Source organism: Bufo bufo, chromosome 5 (assembly GCF_905171765.1).
Source record: "Bufo bufo chromosome 5, aBufBuf1.1, whole genome shotgun sequence".
NCBI lineage: Eukaryota > Metazoa > Chordata > Amphibia > Anura > Bufonidae > Bufo > Bufo bufo.
The window spans coordinates 558032288-558058268 of NC_053393.1; the positions used below are offsets into that span (position 1 = coordinate 558032288).

General features: G+C 43.6%; 1 protein-coding gene across 1 annotated transcript in view; it reads left to right on the forward strand.

Moving 5' to 3' along the window:
- Positions 1-3067: 3067 nt before the first annotated feature.
- LOC121002655 overlaps positions 3068-25981 on the forward strand; it is a gene marked incomplete at its 5' end in the record, with an annotated part of 28026 nt that continues 5112 nt past the window's right edge. The window contains 3 exon segments of the mRNA XM_040434089.1: positions 3068-3787; positions 4298-4718; positions 4721-5571. Coding sequence (XP_040290023.1) covers positions 3068-3787; positions 4298-4718; positions 4721-5571 — 1992 coding nt within the window.

Here is a 25981-nt window from a genome sequence, read left to right on the forward strand (position 1 = left end):
CTTTCCATTGCACAAAAACAAACACCACAATGGTTGCTGCAAAAAACAAAACACTAGTACCAATTTCTAGGAGTTGTCCCAATACTTTTGGCACAGAACCTTTCTACACTGTAGTACCCGTATTAATTATGCCAAACAAGTCTACAATTCAGTGTAACAGCCACAGATATACAAACATTAAGCAGAATCATCAACTATAGGACGATTTCACCACTAAACTGCCACTAATGATCACACAATGATTCCTGTATCAGACTGGTCACTGCGCTATACCATAATTGAATACTCAACTGATATCCAGCACAAAACTTATCAAAACAAAATCAAACTGTACATAGAAAGGTTATAAAAAGACAAGATAACTATTCGACAAAACTAACATTTCAGGCAAAAACAATCAGATCGCTTTCCATAGTAAACTGACTAAGATGGGCCGACAAGCACATGGTAAAGATGGCCGAAAGATGGCCGACAAGCACATGGTCATCACACAAAGGAAATCAAGATGGTGTCTACAATATCCAACAATAAAAACTGTTTCTATATTTCCTGTTCCCTACTCCTTGAAACCAGAGCAAAACCTCCACTCTGTGGGTGATTTACAGGTTAACAATATAAAAGGAAAAGGATATTACCTTATGCCGGCTGTGAAGGACTTTTATGCAATTGCCTATATGCTTCAGTTTGATTCTCTCCCTGCTATTTTGAGGACTATATTGTTCGGTTCCAAATGTCAAGAATGAATGTATTCGTGTACCGGACAATGATGTTGAGATTATGTTTGTATGTGGGATAGAAAGTACTTGTGTGAAATTGTTAAGAATTGTAAATGTTCTGGCCAGCAGATAATTGAGCTGTGTGTATTGGTAAAACTCAATTGTCTAGCCTGGCCCAGAGGAGGAGTTTTAGGATAATTGAGCTGTGTGTATTCTTAAAACTCAATTATCTAGTCTGGCCCAGAGGAGGAGTTTTTGCTGCATAAATTGTGAGTTCTGTGTACCAGTAAATCAGTCTTGTTCCAGCATTAAGTTGACTCATGTGTGGATTATTCGGCGATTCCAGGGATATTCCTACTCGTGGAATATTGGGTGATTTTCTTTTATGAGAAGAAGGGAATGCTTGACGAGGATATTTTCTACTACCGTCACAATTGGTTGGCAGCAGCGGGATTTTCCCTTCTACTTTCCTTTACACCAGGATTCCAAGCAGACACTGGGAACAGTGAATGGAAGGCTGGTACACCCCGCTTAAAAGAAAAACACTGAAAGAACTACTGGAAGTCCGTGGAAGGATTGCTAGCAACAAAACCAAGCGGGTCATTATAGCAGAATTAATGGAGCTAGACCAGGAGAACTTGGTTGCAGCAACGCCAGCAGTACAAGAGATGGGGACACCAGTGATTCAGGAGGAGGAATCACCAGCCAACAAGGCAATGAGAGAGAAGCTAGCATGGTTCGGTCCGAACCCAACGGCGGATGTGGTGCTGAAAGTGATGAACCTGTTAGCGGAGGCTAAACAAATAAGAGACGCAGAGCTACAGTTAAAATTGGCAGCAGTCCAACAAGCAGCCGCACATTCTCCAAACAGTGAGTACAGCACAGCAGACACAAGGAAGATTCCGTTTAGCGCTTTTAAAGCTTTTGATGAAAAAGACTGTGACATTGATAATTACCTGGCAGATTTTGAGCGACAATGTAACCTGCACCGTATAGATAGAGGAGAGTGGGTCGCAATATTGTCAGGCAAACTGTCAGGCAAAGCTTCTGATGCTTTCCGGACCGTGCCAGAGCAGGAGATCCATAGCTACGCCAGGGTTAAAGAAGTGCTCCTGGCTCGTTATGCAGTAACCCCAGAGTCCTACCGACAAAAGTTCAGGGACTCACGCAAAACCACGAAAGACTCTTACGTGGAATGGGCATGCCAGTTATCCCTGTCGGCCTCTAACTGGGTCAACAGCAGCCAGGCCACCTCCGCAGAGGACATTTTACAACTAATGCTCCTGGAACAATTTTACAATCACATCCAGACGGATGTCAAAGACTGGGTGAGAGATCGCAGGCCCATGACTCTACCAGAGGCCGCTAAGTTGGCGGATGAATATGCGGATACTCGCAAGACGAACCTGGTCACACCACGGGTACAACCTCCACGACCAACGGTGCCCTCACACCCACCAGCCGCTAGATACCAACCTCCTAACAGACCGGTGACATCTAGCCCTCGCTATCCACGCCAGGAGGACAATGAACAACGCTGCTTCCGGTGCAAACAGCTGGGTCACTACAAGCAGAATTGCCCCATGGACAACAACACCAGGTCAAATTGGTCTCGACCTGGGTACCGCCCACCAGCAGCAGCCCATTGTGTAGACTCGGCTTGGGATCCCCAGGAACTGGGTCAGGAAGAACCATTGGGCACCCTTTACGAAGCCCTCATGGTACAATCTGTTATTACGGACAACAGGAAACACCATTGTCAGCTGGTCATGGTTAACGGAAAAACCGCCCGGGGATTAAGAGACAGTGGGGCAACCATCACGTTGGTACAAAGACACCTTATTAAGGCATCAGAGAAACCGGGGAAATCAATTGCTGTGAGAGTGGCAGGGGGAGCAGTATACCGTATTCCTACTGCACAGGTACACCTAGACTGGGGTGCGGGAGCTGGCAATGTTCATGTGGGCGTCATGAAAGACTTACCTTCTGAAGTCATCCTGGGCAACGACATTGGCCCCCTGACTTCGGCGTTCGCCTCTACCCCCACTCAGGAGGCCCACGCAGTAACCACCAGAGCACAAAGTCGCGCTGCCGAGAGCCATCCGCTTCCTACTGAGACCCAGGTAAGCCAACCCAACCTACCCTTGACTGTAGAACCCCTACCCTGGGACACCCCAGAGGATTTTGGGCGGGAGGTGACCGGAGACCCTTCCCTCAGAAAGTATCGAGAGAAAGCCAGGAGGGGCCAAGGGGGGTTAGAGAAGGAGCAATTTATCTGGGAGGAAGGCCGCTTGTACAGGCTCACCGAGACCCGGGGTAATACACCAGGGCCTAAGCAAAAACGCCAGCTGGTAGTTCCCCGGAAATACCGCCAGGAGTTATTGAGGATTGGGCACGACGTACCCTTGGCAGGCCATTTGGGAATACGCAAGACAGGGTATCGGATAACCCAGAACTTCTTCTGGCCTGGGGTGTCCGACGACGTCAGGGCGTATTGTCAAACGTGCGAGGTATGCCAACGTATAGGTAAAAAGGGAGACCACCCAAAGGCTAAACTAGTTTCCATGCCCATTATTGAAGAACCGTTCACAAGGGTAGCCGTGGACATTATAGGGCCCCTGGCCCAACCTAGCCGTTCCGGCAAGCGGTATATACTCACCATAGTAGACTACGCCACCCGTTACCCCGAAGCGGTAGCTCTCTCTAACATACAGGCTGAGACCGTAGCAGAGGCCCTAGTTAAAGTATTTTCCCGAGTAGGCTTTCCCAAGGAGGTTCTGTCCGACCAAGGTACCCAATTCACGGCCGAGGTAACCCAGCAGATATGGAAAACCTGTGGAGTTAAATCCCTGACTAGCTCCCCATACCATCCCCAGACTAACGGCCTGTGCGAGCGCTTCAACGGAACGCTAAAGCAAATGTTGAAGTCGTTCACGGGGGCATACAAGGATTGGGAGCGATTCCTGCCACACCTTCTCTTTGCCTACCGAGAGGTGCCGCAGGAATCGACCGGATTCTCACCCTTCGAACTTCTCTATGGGAGGCGGGTGAGGGGGCCCTTAGATCTCATCAAGGATCACTGGGAGGGGCAGACAGAGATTGAGGGGACCCCGGTTGTACCTTATGTCCTGGAGCTGAGGGACCGCATGGAGGAATTAGCCCAGACAGTGCGAGAGAACCTCCGGGCGGCCCAACAGCGCCAGAGGGTATGGTATGACCGACGGGCTAGGCACCGGAGCTTTCAGATAGGCCAAAAGGTCATGGTATTAAGGCCGGTCCGAACAGACAAGCTCCAGGCCGCCTGGCAGGGCCCCTATAAAGTTATAGGACAGATATGCGACACTACCTACACGATAGCCAGCTGCGAGGATGAAGATGTGAAACGAACCTTTCACATCAACATGCTCAAGGCCTATCAGGAACGGGCAGAGGAGGTAGCCGCTATCTGTGCACCAGCAGGAGAAGACACAGAGACCCTACCCCTTCCTGACCTATTGGGCAGTAACGAAGGGATGACCCAGATAAAGAAAGTCCAGCTAGGTGAAGAGCTGGAGCCGCAAGAGCGGGATCAAGCTGTCCGCTTACTAGAAACAAAACAGGCCACATTCTCTCAGGAGCCTGGATACACACTCCTAGCCATACACAAGGTAGAGACTCCAGGACAGGCACCCCTGAGACAGCCTCCCTACCGTATCCCCGAAGCAGTCCGGGAAGGGATGCGGAAGGAGATAGATGAGATGCTTCGGCTAGGCGTAATCGAACCCTCAGAAAGTCCTTGGGCCTCGCCGGTAGTCTTAGTGCCAAAGAAGGATGGGACAACCCGCTTCTGTGTAGATTACCGGCGCCTCAATGACAAGACAGTTACGGACGCCTATCCGATGCCACGGATGGACGAGCTGCTTGACCGTATCTCTGCAGGGAAGTATCTGACCACAATAGACCTATGCAAGGGATATTGGCAGATTCCCCTAGCAGAAGATGCCATACCCAAGTCGGCCTTCATCACCCGTTCGGCCTATACCAATTCCGGGTTATGCCGTTCGGGATGAAGAACGCCCCGGCCACCTTCCAACGGATGGTGGATCAGTTACTTAGGGGTCTCCAGAGCTTTGCAGGCGCTTACCTGGATGACATCGCCATCCACAGCGATACCTGGGAAGCGCACCTAGAGCACGTAGGGGTAGTATTAGATAGGATCAGGGGGGCCGGGCTGACCCTGAAACCCGACAAATGTCACTTGGGTATGGGCGAGGTACAATATTTGGGCCACCGAGTAGGATGTGGTAAGCAACGGCCGGAGCCGGCTAAGATCGAGGCCGTTGCCAATTGGCCCACTCCCCACACCAAGACACAAGTCATGGCTTTCTTAGGCACAGCCGGCTATTACAGACGCTTTGTACCCGACTATAGTGCCCTGGCCAAACCCCTGACCGACTTGACCAAAAAGAAGCTACCCCGACAAGTCCTGTGGTCCCCGGAATGCGAGGTGGCTTTCCAAGCACTAAAGACTGCTCTGGTTAATGCTCCGGTGTTGGTTACGCCAGATCCTAACAAAAGATTTATTGTCCATACAGACGCTTCAATGTTTGGACTGGGGGCAGTACTAAGCCAGATCGGGGAGGATGGAGGAGAGCACCCGGTGGCATACCTGAGTCGGAAGCTGTTGCCAAGGGAGGTCAGTTATGCCACCATTGAAAAAGAGTGTTTGGCCTTGGTATGGGCACTCAAAAAGCTCACACCTTACCTTTATGGCCGGGCGTTCACTCTCATCACCGATCACAACCCCTTGGTGTGGCTTAACCGGGTTTCAGGGGACAACGCCCGTTTGCTACGCTGGAGCTTGGCCTTACAGCCCTATGACTTTACGATTCATTATCGCCCAGGCAAGCAAAACGGGAATGCCGATGGATTGTCACGCCAAACGGATTTAACCTCGGACTAAAAGCTCTGAACCCGTCAACCCTACTGGACCAGGAAAGGTCCAACCGAGTTGCCGGAGCAGGGAGAAAAAGGGGGGCCATTGTGAAGGACTTTTATGCAATTGCCTATATGCTTCAGTTTGATTCTCTCCCTGCTATTTTGAGGACTATATTGTTCGGTTCCAAATGTCAAGAATGAATGTATTCGTGTACCGGACAATGATGTTGAGATTATGTTTGTATGTGGGATAGAAAGTACTTGTGTGAAATTGTTAAGAATTGTAAATGTTCTGGCCAGCAGATAATTGAGCTGTGTGTATTGGTAAAACTCAATTGTCTAGCCTGGCCCAGAGGAGGAGTTTTAGGATAATTGAGCTGTGTGTATTCTTAAAACTCAATTATCTAGTCTGGCCCAGAGGAGGAGTTTTTGCTGCATAAATTGTGAGTTCTGTGTACCAGTAAATCAGTCTTGTTCCAGCATTAAGTTGACTCATGTGTGGATTATTCGGCGATTCCAGGGATATTCCTACTCGTGGAATATTGGGTGATTTTCTTTTATGAGAAGAAGGGAATGCTTGACGAGGATATTTTCTACTACCGTCACACCGGCCTTTTTTGCTTTTTGAAAAATAAGCTGTGTCTCCTTTAAGTTCTGCTGATAACGGGGAAAAAAATTAGCTTTCTAATTCGTGGTCGCCAACTGTTGTGGTAAATATTAATAGTTGTAATCAGCTCGCATCAAAGTTTGTGTAAGGAAAAAGGTGAATCTCTTCTCTCAGCCCCAGTCAGAGACAGACACCAATGTTACCATCTTGGTAGAAAATCCTGAGAGACTCCTCCTCCCTGCTCAGTCTGCTCACCTTTATTTACTAACAAAAGGTGTAAAAGGGGCTGGCCCAAGACAAGGACACAGGAAGTGATAACATGCAGGAAGTGATGTCAAAGGACAGGGCGGGGCAATCAATGTGGCCGGGCAGACAATGCACACGCCCCATCCCTGTATAAGGAAGGATGAGTCATGTCCATTGTCTGATCAGCCAGGTGGCCGCCCATCCCCCACCACTGTCAGCATGGACCTCATTCAATACTGCTCAAAGGTGATCAGTATCTAATAAAGATCATTCTACTGGTTCCCATAGGCTTGAAATTATCTGCGAGGCATTGCTACGGCTATTGTCAGTATACGGTACTAGTATACCAACAAGGCAGATATGCATGTCTTAAAGGCAGATATGTCTCCAAGCCAATGAGAAGGTTTTCATACTGACGGTTTTGCCACTGGTCCCGATTCAGCCAAAGTACCCTCTGCTAGAGCGCTCCTTGGCTAAATCAGACACAGGGAGACAGATGACAATCTATAAAAACACACACACATCCTAAAGTAAAGTGTCCGCATAATAAAATTTCCACAACAGTAATGTCATAGCCAGACCCTTTTTTCTGATATTTGCGGACTCTATACTGACAGGGAATGTCCCACAGGATTGGCGCATGGCAAATGTGGTGCCAATATTCAAAAAGGGTCCAAAAACAGAGCCTGGAAACTATAGGCCGGTAAGTTTAACATCTGTTGTGGGTAAACTGTTTGAAGGTTTTCTGAGAGATGCTATGTTAGAGCATCTCAACGGAAATAAGCAAATAACGCCATATCAGCATGGCTTCATGAGGGATCGGTCATGTCAAACTAATTTAATCAGTTTCTATGAGGAGGTAAGTTCTAGACTTGACAGCGGCGAATCAATGGATGTCGTATATCTGGACTTCTCCAAAGCATCTGACACTGAACCACATAAAAGGTTAGTATATAAAATGAGAATGCTCGGACTGGGAGAAAACGTCTGTAAGTGGGTAAGTAACTGGCTGAGTGATAGAAAACAGAGGGTGGTTATTAACGGTACACATTCAGATTGGGTCACTGTCACTAGTGGAGTACCTCAGGGGTCAGTACTGGAGGGGTCACTGTCACTAGTGGGGTACCTCAGGGGTCAGTATTGGGCCCTATTCTCTTCAATATATTTATTAATGATCTTGTAGAAGGCTTGCACAGTAAAGTATCAATTTTCGCAGATGACACTAAACTGTGTAAAGTAATTAACACTGAAGAAGACAGTATACTGTATATATACTACAGAGGACAGTATACTGTATATATACTACAGAGGACAGTATACTGTATATATACTACAGAGGACAGTATACTGTATATATATACTACAGAGGACAGTATACTGTATATATATTACAGAGGACAGTATACTGTATATATACTACAGAAGACAGTATACTGTATATACACTGCAGAGGACAGTATACTGTATATATATACACTACAGAGGACATTATACTGTATATATACTACAGAGGACAGTATACTGTATATATACTACAGAGGACAGTATACTGTATATATATATACTACAAAGGGCAGTATACTGTATATATATACTACAGAGGACAGTATACTGTATATATACTACAGAGGACAGTATACTGTATATATACTACAGAGGACAGTATACTGTATATATACTACAGAGGACAGTATACTGTGTATATACTACAGAGGACAGTGTACTGTATATATATACTACAGAGGGCAGTATACTGTATATATACTACAGAGGACAGTATACTGTATATATACTACAGAGGCCAGTATACTGTATATACTACAGAGGACATAATACTGTATATATACTACAGAGGACAGTATACTGTATATATACTACAGAGGACAGTATACTGTATATATACTACAGAGGCCAGTATACTGTATATATATACTACAGAGGCCAGTATACTGTATATATACACTACAGAGGACAGTATACTGTATATATACACTACAGAGGACAGTATACTGCATATATACACTACAGAGGACAGTATACTGTATATACACTACAGAGGACAGTATACTGTATATATATACTACAGAGGACAGTATACTGTATATATATACTACAGAGGACAGTATACTGTATATATACTACAGAGGACAGTATACGGTATATATACACTACAGAGGACAGTATACTGTATATATACACTACAGAGGACAGTATACTGTATATATACTACAGAGGACAGTGTGCTGTATATATACTACAGAGGACAGTATACTGCATATATACACTACAGAGGACAGTATACTGTATATACTACAGAGGACATAATACTGTATATATACTACAGAGGACAGTATACTGTATATATACTACAGAGGACAGTATACTGTATATATATACTACAGAGGCCAGTATACTGTATATACTACAGAGGACAGTATACTGTATATATACTACAGAGGACATAATACTGTATATATACTACAGAGGACAGTATACTGTATATATACTACAGAGGACAGTATACTGTATATATACTACAGAGGCCAGTATACTGTATATATATACTACAGAGGACAGTATACTGTATATATACTACAGAGGACAGTATACTGTATATATACACTACAGAGGACAGTATACTGTATATACACTACAGAGGCCAGTATACTGTATATACTACAGAGGACATAATACTGTATATATACTACAGAGGACAGTATACTGTATATATACTACAGAGGCCAGTATACTGTATATACTACAGAGGACATAATACTGTATATATACTACAGAGGACAGTATACTGTATATATACTACAGAGGACAGTATACTGTATATACACTACAGAGGACAGTATACTGTATATATATACTACAGAGGACAGTATACTGTATATATACTACAGAGGACAGTATACTGTATATACACTACAGAGGACAGTATACTGTATATATACACTACAGAGGCCAGTATACTGTATATATATACTACAGAGGACAGTATACTGTATATATACTACAGAGGACAGTATACGGTATATATACACTACAGAGGACAGTATACTGTATATATATACTACAGAGGACAGTATACTGTATATATATACTACAGAGGACATAATACTGTATATATACTACAGAGGACAGTATACTGTATATATACTACAGAGGACAGTATACTGTATATATACTACAGAGGACAGTATACTGTATATACACTACAGAGGACAGTATACTGTATATATACTACAGAGGACAGTGTACTGTATATACTACAGAGGACAGTATACTGTATATATACTACAGAGGACAGTATACTGTATATATACTGCAGAGGACAGTATACTGTATATATACTGCAGAGGACAGTATACTGTATATATATACACTACAGAGGACAGTATACTGTATATATATTACAGAGGACAGTATACTGTATATATATACTACAGAGGACAGTATACTGTATATACACTACAGAGGACAGTATACTGTATATACACTACAGAGGACAGTATACTGTATATATACTACAGAGGACAGTATACTGTATATATACTACAGGGGACAGTATACTGTATATATACTACAGGGGACAGTATACTGTATATATATTCTACAGAGGACTGTATACTGTATATATACTACAGAGGACAGTATACTGTATATATACTACAGAGGACAGTATACTGTATATATACTACAGGGGACAGTATACTGTATATATACTACAGAGGACAGTATACTGTATATATATACTACAGAGGACAGTATACTGTATATATACACTACAGAGGACAGTATACTGTATATATACTACAGAGAACAGTATACTGTATATATACTATAGAGGACAGTATACTGTATATATACTACAGAGGACAGTATACTGTATATATATACACTACAGAGGACAGTATACTATATATATATATACTACAGAGGACAGTATACTGTATATATACTACAGAGGACTGTATATATATACACTACAGAGGACAGTATACTGTATATACACTACAGAGGACAGTATACTGTATATATACTACAGAGGACAGTATACTGTATATACACTACAGAGGATAGTATACTGTATATATACTACAGAGGACAGTATACTGTATATATACACTACAGAGGATAGTATACTGTATATATACTACAGAGGACAGTATACTGTATATATACTACAGAGGACAGTATACTGTATATACACTACAGAGGATAGTATACTGTATATATACTACAGAGGACAGTATACTGTATATATATTACAGAGGACAGTGTACTGTATATATACTACAGAGGACAGTATACTGTATATATACTACAGAGGACAGTACACTGTATATATACACTACAGAGGACAGTATACTGTATATATACTACAGAGGACAGTATACTGTATATAGATACACTACAGAGGACAGTATACTGTATATAGATATACTACAGAGGACAGTATACTGTGTATATACTACAGAGGACAGCATACTGTATATATATACTATAGAGGACAGTATACTGTATATATATACTATAGAGGACAGTATACTGTATATATACTACAGAGGACAGTATACTGTATATATATACACTACAGAGGACAGTATACTGTATATATACTACAGAGGACAGTATACTGTATATATATACTACAGAGGACAGTATACTGTATATATACTACAGAGGACAGTATACTTTATATATACTACAGAGGACAGTATACTTTATATACACTACAGAGGACAGTATACTGTATATATACTACAGAGGACAGTATACTGTATATATACTACAGAGCACAGTATACTGTATATATATACTACAGAGGACAGTATACTGTATATATACTACAGAGGACAGTATACTGTATATACACTACAGAGGACAGTATACTGTATATATACACTACAGAGGGCAGTATACTGTATATATATACTACAGAGGACAGTATACTGCTACAGATGGATCTGGATAGATTGGAGGCTTGGGCAGATAAGTGGCAGATGAGGTTTAACACTGACAAATGTAAAGTTATGCACATGGGAAGGAATAATGCAAGTCACCTGTACATACTAAATGGTAAAACACTCGGTAACACTGACATGGAAAAGGATCTAGGAATTTTAATAAACAGCAAACTAAGCAGCAAAAACCAGTGTCAGGCAGCTGCTGCAAAGGCCAATAAGATAATGGGTTGCATCAGAAGGGTCATAGATGCCCGTGATGAGAACATATTCCTACTACTTTACAAATCGCTAGTCAGACCACACATGGAGTACTGTGTACAGTTCTGGGCTCCAGTGAACAAGGCAGACATAGCAGAGCTAGAGAGGGTCCAGAGGAGGGCAACTAAAGTAATAGCTGGAATGGGGCAACTACAGTACCCCGAAAGATTATCAAAATTAGGGCTATTCACGTTAGAAAAAAGACGACTGAGGGGAGATCTAATTACTATGTATAAATATATCAGGGGTCAGTACAGAGATCTCTCCCATCAGCTATTTATCCCCAGGACTGTGACTGTGACGAGGGGACATCCTCTGCGTTTGGAGGAAAGAAGGTTTGTACACAAACATAGAAGAGGATTCTTTACGGTAAGAGCAGTGAGACTATGGAACTCTCTGCCTGAGGAGGTGGTGATGGTGAGTACAATAAAGGAATTCAAGAGGGGCCTGGATGTATTTCTGGAGTGTAATAATATTACAGGCTATAGCTACTAGAGAGGGGTCGTGGATCCAGGGAGTTATTATGATTGCCTGATTGGAGCCGGGAAGGAATTTTTTATTCCCCTAAAGTGAGGAAAATTGGCTTCTACCTCACAGGGTTTTTTTGCCTTCCTCTGGATCAACTTGCAGGATAACAGGCCGAACTGGATGGACAAATGTCTTTTTTCGGCCTTATGTACTATGTTACTAGACGTTCTTCAGAACCTCCTGCCTGAGGTTCTTTTGTTTTGCTTTTGTTTTGTCATCTCGTTTCCCTCTCTCAGCTGTCATCTAGTTGCACTGATTGCATCCCTTTAAATCCCCTCCCATACTGCATCACTTTGCGGTTTATACAACTTCCTGGAGTTTGCTGATGCTAGAAGCTGTTACTACTGCATCCACAAGATAAGTCTGTTTTCTTTATTTCTGTTTGCCTGTGGGCTTGATCCTAGGTGACCCTGACTCCCTCCGTATTAAGTGTAGGGAGCCGGTGGTCGTCTCCCCTCACTATTATAGGGTGTTCAGGTGTCATACAGTCGAGGAACGAGGGTATGCAATTTACTACCATTGAGATTTTTGCATAGGCTGAGCAGTAAGGGAGAGAGCTAGGGCTCTTACAGGGCTTACCCTATTGTTCCTTAGTTTTGGATCAAGTCAGTCGGATCTTCATTTGTGTCTTCTAGTTTTCTGTAACACCATCCGTGACAGCTATCCCTCTGCCCCTTCTCCAAATCCTTATTATGAAATCTTTCTCATTAGGATAAAAAACAACATCAGCTCCACTGAGCCCCCGGCCAAAGTGTGGAAGTGGAGTCCGAGATCCCCAAGGGCCAAGCCAAGAAATTGTAAGTTTTCATGTGAAATATGTTTATGTTATACACATATAGCCTACACTGTGCCACACAATATACAGTATACCTCTACACTGTGCCACACAATATACAGTATACCGCTACACTGTGCCCCACAATATACAGTATACCTCTACACTGTGCCACACAATATACAGTATACCTCTGCACTGTGCCACACAATATACAGTATACCGCTACACTGTGCCCCACAATATACAGTATACCGCTACACTGTGCCACACAATATACAGTATACCTCTACACTGTGCCCCACAATATACAGTATACCTCTACACTGTGCCCCACAATATACAGTATACCTCTACACTGTGCCACACAATATACAGTATACCTCTACACTGTGCCACACAATATACAGTATAAATCTACACTGTGCCACACAATATACAGTATACCTCTACACTGTGCCACACAATATACAGTATACCTCTACACTGTGCCCCACAATCTACAGTATACCTCTACACTGTACCACGCAATATACAGTATACCGCTACACTGTGCTACACAATATACAGTATACCTCTACACTGTGCCACACAATATACAGTATACCTCTACACTGTGCCACACAATATACAGTATACCTCTACACTGTGCCACACAATATACAGTATACCTCTACACTGTGCCACACAATATACCTCTACACTGTGCCACACAATATACAGTATACCTCTACACTGTGCCACACAATATACAGTATACCACTACACTGTGCCCCACAATATACCTCTACACTATGCCACACAATATATAGTATACCTCTACACTGTGCCCCACAATATACAGTATACCGCTACACTGTGCCCCACAATATACAGTATACCTCTACACTGTGCCCCACAATATACAGTATACCTCTACACTGTACCACACAATATACAGTATACCTCTACACTGTGCCACACCATATACAGTATACCTCTACACTGTGCCATACAATATACAGTATACCTCTACACTGTGCCACACAATATACAGTATACCTCTACACTGTGCCACACAATATACAGTATACCGCTACACTGTGCCACACAATATACAGTATACCTCTACACTGTGCCACACAATATACAGTATACCTCTACACTGTGCCACACAATGTACAGTATACCTCTACACTGTGCCCCACAATATACAGTATACCTCTACACTGTGCCCCACAATATACAGTATACCTCTACACTGTGCCCCACAATATACAGTATACCTCTACACTGTGCCACACAATATACAGTATACCTCTACACTGTGCCACACAATATACAGTATACCACTACACTGTGCCCCACAATATACCTCTACACTATGCCACACAATATACAGTATACCTCTACACTGTGCCCCACAATATACAGTATACCGCTACACTGTGCCCCACAATATACAGTATACCTCTACACTGTGCCCCACAATATACAGTATACCGCTACACTGTGCCCCACAATATACAGTATACCTCTACACTGTACCACACAATATACAGTATACCTCTACACTGTGCCACACCATATACAGTATACCTCTACACTGTGCACACAATATACAGAATACCTCTACACTGTGCCACACAATATACAGTATACCTCTACACTGTGCCACACAATATACAGTATACCTCTACACTGTGCCACACAATATACAGTATACCGCTACACTGTGCCACACAATATACAGTATACCTCTACACTGTGCCCCACAATATACAGTATACCTCTACACTGTGCCCCACAATATACAGTATACCTCTACACTGTGCCACACAATATACAGTATACCTCTACACTGTGCCACACAATATACAGTATACCTCTACACTGTGCCACACAATATACAGTATACCTCTACACTGTGCCACACAATATACAGTATACCTCTACACTGTGCCACACAATATACAGTATACCTCTACACTGTGCCACACAATATACAGTATACCTCTACACTGTGCCACACAATATACAGTATGCCTCTATACTGTGCCACACAATATACAGTATACCTCTACACTGTGCCACACAATATACAGTATACCTCTACACTGTGCCCCACAATATACAGTATACCTCTACACTGTGCCACACAATATACAGTATAACTCTACACTGTGCCACACAATATACAGTATAACTCTACACTGTGCCACACAATATACAGTATACCTCTACACTGTGCCACACAATATACAGTATACCGCTACACTGTGCCACACAATATACAGTATACCTCTACACTGTGCCACACAATATACAGTATACCTCTACACTGTGCCACACAATATACAGTACACCTCTACACTGTGCCCCACGATGTACAGTATACCTCTACACTGTGCCACACAATATACAGTATACCGCTACACTGTGCCCCCCAATATACAGTATACCTCTACACTGTGCCACACAATATACAGTATACCTCTACACTGTGCCACACAATATACAGTATACCTCTACACTGTGCCACACAATATACAGTATACCTCTACACTGTGCCCCACAATATACAGTATACCTCTACACTGTGCCACACAATATACAGTATACCTCTACACTGTGCCCCACAATATACAGTATACCTCTACACTGTGCCCCACAATATACAGTATACCTCTACACTGTGCCACACAATATACAGTATACCGCTACACCGTGCCACACAATATACAGTATACCGCTACACTGTGCCACACAATATACAGTATACTGCTACACCGTGCCACACAATATACAGTATACCGCTACACTGTGCCACACAATATATAGTATACCTCTACACTGTGCCACACAATATACAGTATACCTCTACACTGTGCTACACAATATACAGTATACCGCTACACTGTGCCACACAATATACAGTATACCTCTACACTGTGCCACACAATATACAGTATACTGCTACACCGTGCCACACAATATACAGTATACCTCTACACTGTGCCACACAATATACAGTATACTGCTACACCGTGCCACACAATATACAGTATACCGCTACACTGTGCCACACAATATATAGTATACCTCTACACTGTGCCACACAATATACAGTATACCTCTACACTGTGCTACACAATATACAGTATACCTCTACACTGTGCCACACAATATACAGTATACCTCTACACTGTGCCACACAATATACAGTATACCTCTACACTGTGCCACACAATATACAGTATACCGCTACACTGTGCCACACAATATACAGTATACCTCTACACTGTGCCCCACAATATACAGTATACCTCTACACTGTGCCACACAATATACAGTATACCTCTACACTGTGCCACACAATATACAGTATACCGCTACACTGTGCCACACAATATACAGTATACCTCTACACTGTGCCCCACGATGTACAGTATACCGAGTTCAGACCCCTCTGCCCAGGGACATGTAAGGGATTATTTATGTCCCTACCTCTGAACTTCTTTGATCCACATATAAAGCACTGCTCTTATTTAATTACAGTATGATAAAGAGTTAAATAAAACTTCATCTGAACCGAAAAAGAGAGTTAAAAGATGTGCTACTTGTAATAAGAAGCTGGTGGAATCCTACGCTAAGCAACTTTGCAGTTCTTGTATCGATAAACTCATTAAAGAGGAACAGCCATCTTTATTATCTGACATTACAAAAATCATTAAAGAAGAAGTTCATTCCTCGGTGGCTAAATTAATACCAAAGTCTGTTCCACAGTCCCAGCCGAAAAAACCTAGAGTGGAGATAGAGTCATCCTCTGACTCCGAGTCTATGTATAATAGATCTGAAGGAGAGATTGATGATGATGATGATGATGATATTGCTTTTGGTTCGGCGGAAGGGAGGAAGATTTAGACCAGGGGTGCACAGACAGTTTTTGCGGCCCCCGTACTCCTGCACAGAGACACAGCTCTGCAACTGCCCCCTGCAGCTGCCCTCACTAGATTCGGCTCCATCCCGGAGCGCTCAGAATGCCCCGCCCCCTGCAGCTGCCCTCACTAGATTCGGCTCCATCCCGGAGCGCTCAGAATGCCCCGCCCCCTGCAGCTGCCCTCACTAGATTCGGCTCCAGCCCGGAGCGCTCGGAATGCCCCGCCCCCTGCAGCTGCGCTCACTACTCACCGCCTCCCAGAGCCAACACACAGGTCCCCCGCCTCCCCCCGACGTCTCACTGACTGGGCGCTCCCTCGTGCGCCTGCACCGCATCACATACTGGGCCAATCAGCATTAGCAGTGTGCAAATATCCTGCTGCTGATTGGCCCAGTGTATTGCTGGCAGGTAGCAGGCGCGCATCCAGGCTGGAAGAAGTTATTGAGTTGTGCTGCCCGCACGCCTCACCAGTGCCACCCAAAACATTAATACCACAGCCAGTCCGGACCTGTGCCACTGCCAGCCCGTCCACACAGTAAGACACCGCCCCAGCCACAATCTTTACATACAACCAGGGATTCTATAAAAAAAAACTTAAAGGGGTATTTCCATCATGGACAATGGGGGCATATCGCTAGCAGCATATGCCCCCATTGTCTGATAGGTGCGGGTCCCACCGCACCTATCAGACAGCGCGCTTCAGATTCATTGCTGGCTGGCTTCGATCAGGATCAGGTCAGTCTCTCTGTGCAGTGAGGGTAAGGAGATTTTAGAATCCGCGCGTGCGCAGTGTCAGGGTAAGGAGAATTAACAAGACAAAAGACCGTCAGATCTCCTTACCCCTGAGAGCGCACGCGCAGTGTCCATGAGTCAACGCTCACTGTAATTTCAGATTATCCATGCCCTGGTACTGCGGAGGCGCACACCCCCGGAAGTCACGTGGGGTAGGGTTTTTTAACAACGTAAGGTTTTTTGATAGATGACTGGATCATTAATGAAAAAAAAATTCTGTACTAATAAGTTGCGTAATTAAATTTTTTTGAATGGACCCCCCAGCTGTCTGGCACCTCTGACCAGCAGAGACACTTGACTTCTTCCATAATACAGTCCAAATTCCAATTATTGTCCAATAGACAAGTCATGGAAATATATGTACACTGTACATATGAATGGAAATTTAAGTTATGGCTATTGTAAAGTGGCGAGAAAAAATTCAAAAATGAAAATGGGCTGGTACTTAAAGGGGTTATCCAGGAATAGATATTAATGAATTATCCTCAGGATGGGTCATCAGTAACAGATCTGTAGGGGTGCGACACCACAGACCCCCGCCTATCAGCTGTTAGAAAAGGCATTTAAAGGGGTTTTGCCATCTCAGACAATGGGGGGATATTGCTAGGATATGCCCCATTGTCTGATAGGTGAGGGTCCCACCTCTAAAACCTGCATCTACAGTGAGACTGGAGCGGGTAAATGAACGGAGGGAGCACTGCGCTTGTGCAGCCGCCCTCCATTCATTTCTATGGGGCCACCAAAAATAGCTGAGCACTGGCTCGGCTATTTCCGTCTGCCCCATAGAAATGAATGGGAACAGGGGCCGCGCGTGCGCGGTACGCTCCCATTCACTTCTATGGGAGCAGCGGAGAGCAGCACTTGGTGGTGGATGGACCCACACCTATCAGACAATGGCATTGTATGTAATGGGAATACCCCTTTTAAGCGCCGCAGCCTCTTCCTAGGTAATGTGACATCACTGTACATCAGTCGCATGGATTAGTAGCGTCTCAGCCCCATTCAAATCAATAAAGGCTGAGCTGCAATACCAAGTACTGCCACTATAAGATTTTACAGGTTTTAGAAGAGGGGAAAAAAATAAAATAAAATATATTTTTAATTAGACTGCAGATCAGACCCGTATATCAAAGACCCCCCATGTCAGACCTCAGCTCAGACCCCCATATCAGAGGCCCATCAGAAATAAAATAAATAAATTCACTTACCTCTCCTCCTCCGCTGCTACTCTCCAGGTCCAGCGATCTCTCCGCTGCTACTCTCCAGGTCCAGCGATCTCTCCGCTGCTACTCTCCAGGTCCAGCGATCTCTCCGCTGCTACTCTCCAGGTCCAGCGATCTCTCCGCTGCTACTCTCCAGGTCCAGCGATCTCTCCGCTGCTACTCTCCAGGTCCAGCGATCTCTCCGCTGCTACTCTCCAGGTCCAGCGATCTCTCCGCTGCTACTCTCCAGGTCCAGCGATCTCTCCGCTGCTACTCTCCAGGTCCAGCGATCTCTCCGCTGCTACTCTCCAGGTCCAGCGATCTCTCCGCTGCTACTCTCCAGGTCCAGCGATCTCTCCGCTGCTACTCTCCAGGTCCAGCGATCTCTCCGCTGCTACTCTCCAGGTCCAGCGATCTCTCCGCTGCTATTCTCCAGGTCCAGCGATCTCTCCGCTGCTACTCTCCAGGTCCAGCGATTTCTCCGCTGCTACTCTCCAGGTCCAGCGATCTCTCCGCTGCTACTCTCCAGGTCCAGCGATCTCTCCGCTGCTACTCTCCAGGTCCAGCGATCTCTCCGCTGCTACTCTCCAGGTCCAGCGATCTCTCCGCTGCTACTCTCCAGGTCCAGCGATCTCTCCGCTGCTACTCTCCAGGTCCAGCGATCTCTCCGCTGCTACTCTCCAGGTCCAGCGATCTCTCCGCTGCTACTCTCCAGGTCCAGCGATCTCTCCGCTGCTACTCTCCAGGTCCAGCGATCTCTCCGCTGCTACTCTCCAGGTCCAGCGATCTCTTCGCTGCTACTCTCCAGGTCCAGCGATCTCTCTGTTGCTACTCTCCAGCCTGGGAGTCCCAGGCTATGAGCTGTGCGCTATGATTGGCCAGCGCTGCAGCAAGGGACAACCCTAATACAAAAACTCCACCCCGTACAACAGAGGGAGCTGCACACACCGGAGCCTATACCGGGCGAATGGAGCGGTGCCCAGACATACTAGTAAGTGCAGGGGGACCCCTGGGCGCCGCTCTGCCCACTGATATAGTTAGTTTTTAGTTTTTAAACTAGTGAAAGGTCCTCTTTAAACCTTATCTGAAAGTTTAAAATGTAACTGTCATTTTATTTTTGTAATGTATCGGGGCAGTGATACTGACCATTTTTGTAATATACTTTAAATTGTACATTTATATTAGAAAATTAGCTCTAAAGTGGCCCTTTCTCAGCCTTAGCAGCGCTCCTCTGTCTTCTGCTTACATAACGCAGTCAGTGTTGCGCGCGTCTCCACAGTTATATAAACAGAAGACAGAGGAGCGCTGCTAAGGCTCAAAATGGGCCACTTTAGAGCTATTTTTCTAATAGACAATTTCAGTAATTAAAGTATATTATAAAAATGGTCAATATCGCTGACCTGATACATTACAAAAAAAATTAAAAATGACAGTTACATTATAAATTTTCCTGTTCCTCAACCTATATGTGATATGTTTTTCACAGATCTGAGACAGCTAAGGGTCTTTGCTGCACATACCTAAAATAACTGCTGCAGGCAGTGCAAAGAAGAGAAAAATTACAGATGAGAACAGGAAATGTAATGAGACCTGGACAGAAAAGTTCTTCTTTATTGAAGACAGAGGAAAGCTAGTTTGCTTAATTTGCAAAAGTGTAGTTGCAGTGCCGAAGGAATTCAATGTTAAGCGGCACTACGAAACCAAACATTCCAATTTTGAGCAATGTAAGAGAGAATTGCGCAAACAGAAGATCTTATCTTTACAGCGCAGCCTAACTGTACAGCAGACTATGTTCACCAAGATATCTAAAGAAGGTGAAATGGCTATGGAAGTTAGTAATGAAATATCAGAATTGATTGCAAAGTCTTCCAGACCATTCACAGATGGGGACTTTGTAAAAAAAAGTGCCTCGTTGTTTCTTCACAGAAACTATGCCCAGAGTCTGTTAAAAAATGTGAATCTATTTGCCTCAGTCGTATGACTGTTCAACGCAGGATCGCTGATACGGCTGCAGATGTTTCAGGACAGAAAGAAGAAAAGGCAACAAAAATGTATTTTATTTTCTACGGCGGCAGATGAGTCAACAGATATCTGTCCCACTGCTCAACTACTGGTTTTTATTCGGGGGATCACCACAGATTTTCATATTTTTGAGGGATTACTTGGAATGATCTCATTTCAAGGGCAAACAAAGGGAAGTGATTTGTTAAGCGGTATATTGGAATTATGTGCCAAGATGGATCTAGATTTAAGTAAGCTAGTTGGAATTGTTACTGATGGAGCTCCAGCCATGATAGGCTCCAAAAGTGGTAACACCTCGGAGAGCACAAGCACCAACTGATTCCGTTTCATTGCTTCATCCACCAACAATCCCTGCGGGAAAAGAGCTTGGATTTGAAAATGTAATAAAAGTTGTTGTCAGTGTTGTCAACTTCATAAAATCGCGAGGACTTAACCATCGGCAGTTTAAATCTTTTCTAGAAGAGATTGATGCTGAATATCAGGACCTCGTTTTTTTATACAGAAGTAAGGTGGAACGTTGCAACGTTTTTTTGAATTGTTGGAAGAAATAAAATTATTTCTTGTTCGGAAGGATAAAATAGTTGAAGAACTACAAGATGACAAGTGGCTGGGTGACCTCGCTTTCTTGGTAGATATCACACAACATCTGAATGCACTGAAAGCAAAAGTACAAGGGAAAAATCTGTTTGTTAGTAATCTTTGTAACTATATCTTTGCATTTCAATCCAAGCTAAAATTGCTCCAATCTCACCTTGAAAATGGCAATCTTGTGCATTTCCCAGCATGCAGACAAAAATTTGTCAGTGGCGCAAACATGTCTGAGTATGTCGCAAAACTTGCACATCTCCAGTCCATATTTGAGCACCGCTTCACTGATTTTAAAAATGAGAAAAAGGGTTTTGAAATGTTTGCAGACCCATTTTCAGTTATTCCTGATGAAGCACCCCCAGAATTCCAACTGGAACTCACTGATCTTCAGTCATGTGACAGTCTACGAAACAAGTTTAAGGAAGAGGATTTACTTAACTTCTATAAATGTGTGCCAGGAGATGAATGTCCAAAATTGTGTGAAAGAGCAGCTACCTATGCCTGCCTGTTTGGGTCAACATACTCTTGCGAGCAGGCATTTTCTATTATGAACATTAGCAAATCAAAATTTAGGGGCAGACTTACTAATGAGAATCTTCAGTCAATTCTGCAACTAGCCACAACTGAGCTGAGACCTAACATCCAAAAACTTGCGAAAAATATGCAACCCCAGAAATCACACTAACTCCTCTTTCACAAACTAAAAATTTGCTGAAATCAACACCCAGTTGCTTTTATATTTGCAGTCCTAAAGTTTATTTTACTAATCTCTAATTAACATTTATGTAGTACTGTACTGTGCAGTATATGTTATTTAACGGTTACTGGTATGTAAACCTTGTTCTGTTTACTGTGAGCAGGATACATGAATAAACTGCATAACGCAGCATATATTTGTACTCCCAATCCTGTCATGAGGAATTTTCTCATATTTTTCATGGCTTTTTAGTAGGCCTCTGAAAATTGTAGTATGAATTTATTGGCAATCCAATGGTGGGTTTACACAGCCTGATTGTAGGTTATCAGGTACGAATGTTACTATGAATGCTTGTTTCTGATAATCGGCCTATGTAAGTGCGCTGCCGATTGGGTGAATTGATCTGTCATGCAGCACATTAAATCTGTGAACAAAGCTCTGCTGTCCAGAAACAATGAATCTGTATGAGGATGAGAGATGGTCGTAGCAATGTAAATGAAGCTCTTCACCTCAACTGATGAGCAGGCAGTTATTGGGAAGGAACCGTTCATAATCAACTGCTCCATCTGCTCCTGTGTGGTATTGCTATATGAATGCATCAATGTATACTAAATATTAATGATGCAAAACAAGTTATAGTTTTCATGCAGTAAACTTTTACCGTTTAAGCAGCTCAATTTTTTTTTTGTGGCCCCAGGAGACAGAACAATGCGACAATGCGGCCCTCAGACCAAAACAGGTTGTGCACCCCTGATATAGACACTCTTATTTCCGCAGTCCGTCAAACAATGAATATTGAAGAGGTTTCTCAACCACGTTCTATTCAGGACGAAATGTTCGTGGGTCTTAAAGCAAGGTGTAAATCTCTCTTCCCTTTAAGATCCCTCATTTTGGAAGAATGGGATGAAGCGGAAAAAAGACTATATTTCCCGTGAATTTAAAATCTGATTAGCCATCAATACGGAGGATACAAAACTATGGGTTGAGACACCAAAGATTGACATACCCATTGCAAAGGTGATAAAAAAAAAAAACACCTTGCCCTTTGAGGATTCTTCTCAATTAAAAGATGCTATGGATAGAAAAATTTACGGTCTTCTTAAAAAATCCTGGGAAGAATCTTCGGCATTATAAAACACAAATATTGCGGCTACCTCAGTATCTCCTCAGCTCTCCCAGCTTGAAAACCATTTAAAAATGAAAACTTCAAAGGAAAAAATTCTAGAATCTATTCCACTATTAAAAATTGCTACAGCCTTTCTCTATGATGCTTCAGCAGAATCTATAAGATTCACGGCCAAAGGCAGCGCTCTGTCAAACACGGCTAGACGAGCACTATGGCTTAAGACCTGGTCGGGAGATATTCCAGCAAAAAACAAGTTATGCACCATTCCCTTTTCTGGTACCTATGTTTTTGGCCCTATTTTAGATTCCAGTCTATAGAAGGCTACGGATAAAAAAAAAAAAAGGCCTTCCCGAAGACAAAAGTAAGAAAACTCAGTCCTTTTGGAAGCCTGGTCCCCGTTATACGCCCCAGGCCTACAAAGGCAACTCGGGAAGATGGAGTTATCCTAAAGGGGGCAAAGGTAGAGGATTTCTCCTTAATCCCAACCCTACCCAGCAGAAACAATGACATTCTTCCTGTGGGAGGGAGATTAAAATACTTCCTTCCACAATGGGAAGAGACATACTTCCAACACATAGATTTTTAAAAGTTATACAGTTCGGTTACAGGATAGAATTCTTATGTCCTTCTCCAAAAGAATTAGTGGTAACTAATTTCGATTAACCAGAACAGAACGTGGCAATTCTTTCAGATCTGGAAAAACTGTTAAATCTTCAGGCTATCAGGCAGGTCCCCCCAGAGGAAATAGGTCTGGGTCACTACTGAGCTTATTGGACCATTCTGAACCTCAAGTCTCTGAACCAGTGGGCAAAATATCGGAGGTTCAAAATGGAATCGATGAAAACTGCAACTCATTTGATTGATCCAGGTGCATCAATGTGCATCATAGATTAAAAGAGGCCTATTATCATGTACCAATTTTTCCAGACCATCAGAAATATCTCAGATTTGCAGTTCAGAAAAACTCAACCATTCTACATTTTCAGTTCCAGTGCTTCCCCTTCGGCCTATCATCGGTGTAACGGAACGCCTAGCACCCCGACCGGGTACCTCCGTTGATAGATGCTCCTAGTGCTTCCAGAGGACTCCAAGCACTCCACTTGACACTGTCAGCACTGCAGACCCCACGAACCGCCGAAGCTTGGTTGGGGTCTCGCCGTCTCCTACCCACCCTGGACCTACAACAAGGCTCCAGGCTCCAGTGGGTGAACCTCTCCTACATCCAGAGACAGGAACCAGGAACAAGCTCTTACAAGAGCTTCTACTCAGGGGAGTATTGTGATATAGCAATCCCCAAGAGTGTAATTATTCCATCCCCCAAACATGAGCCAAGACTTCATGAAGGTATAAAACAGGAACACTTTATTGAGGGCTACCCGCCCGTATTTATGCAGGTCCCCATCTGGTGGACACGCCCCTAGGGGACCAGAAGGAAGACTGTGACACAGGACAGATACATAGCACTCAGGATACACAGACACAACACATCCCCACAATGCATCATGGTTTCCTCCTCTCTGCCCTGGAGACACCCGAGGAGCAATTCAATTATCTCTCAGGACAAAGGGAAATTGCCAATACACATGTGAAGACAACAGGACAGAAATCACCACCCAAACACCCAATGTCACACCCCCACAGCAAACACAGACATTTAACATAGCCCCAGATAGCTCAAGTCTGAGTGCATATCATTAGGTGAATGGCACTCAGAATACACGAATACAATAACATGGGCTATCTGGGTACCCTCACATAACAAAATACATTCCAAAGACAGATTTAAGCTGTGTCTGTCTTCTCCTTTAAAGTTAGTATGGGCCATAATCCTGAGGCAAGAGGCTGGTATCCAGGCCTCTCCAAAACCCAGTGGCGAGGTTGGTTTCGCCACAATCGGCACCAAGGATATTCTCAAAAATAGTGACAGAGGTTATGTCTTGGTTGAGAAGGAAAGAGAGTATAAGAATAATACCATATCTGGACGATTTCCTATTGACTGCTCCGTCAGTCACAATCCTAAGACAACATCTAGAATACACCTTTAAACAGCCTCTCTCGTTTAGGTTGGATCATCAATCTAGAAAAATCAGATCTAGTCACAGAAACAAGGAAGATTTTCTTAGGGACTCCTCTGGATTCAGAGAAACATACTGTAGTTCCTTTCTTCCTATAGAAAAATGAGAAAAAATGCACCAAGAAATCTCCTTATTTCAGAAGAAGAAGGTCTGGACCATAAGATCGGCCATGAAAATACTAGGGTTAATGACATCCTGCATTCCCATGGTTCCTTGGAGTCTGTTTCACTCAAGACCCCTGCAGAAAGCAATCCTAACGTTCTGGAATCGGGATAAAAAAACTTTAGACCAAAAGTTTTGCATACTGGACTCAGTAATCCAAGGCCTTTCATGGTGGAAAGATCCGAAAAATCTCTTAGTAGGGATTCCTTGGACTTCAGAACCATAGATTATAGTGACAACAGATGCCAGCAAATCAGGCTGGGGTGCCCAGATACAGGACTCTTACTTCCAAGGTCAGTGGGATCACACGCTCTCCCAGAAGTCATCAAACTTCAGGGAGTTGAGAGCAGTGTTGGAGACCTTTCTAAAAGCAGAAGA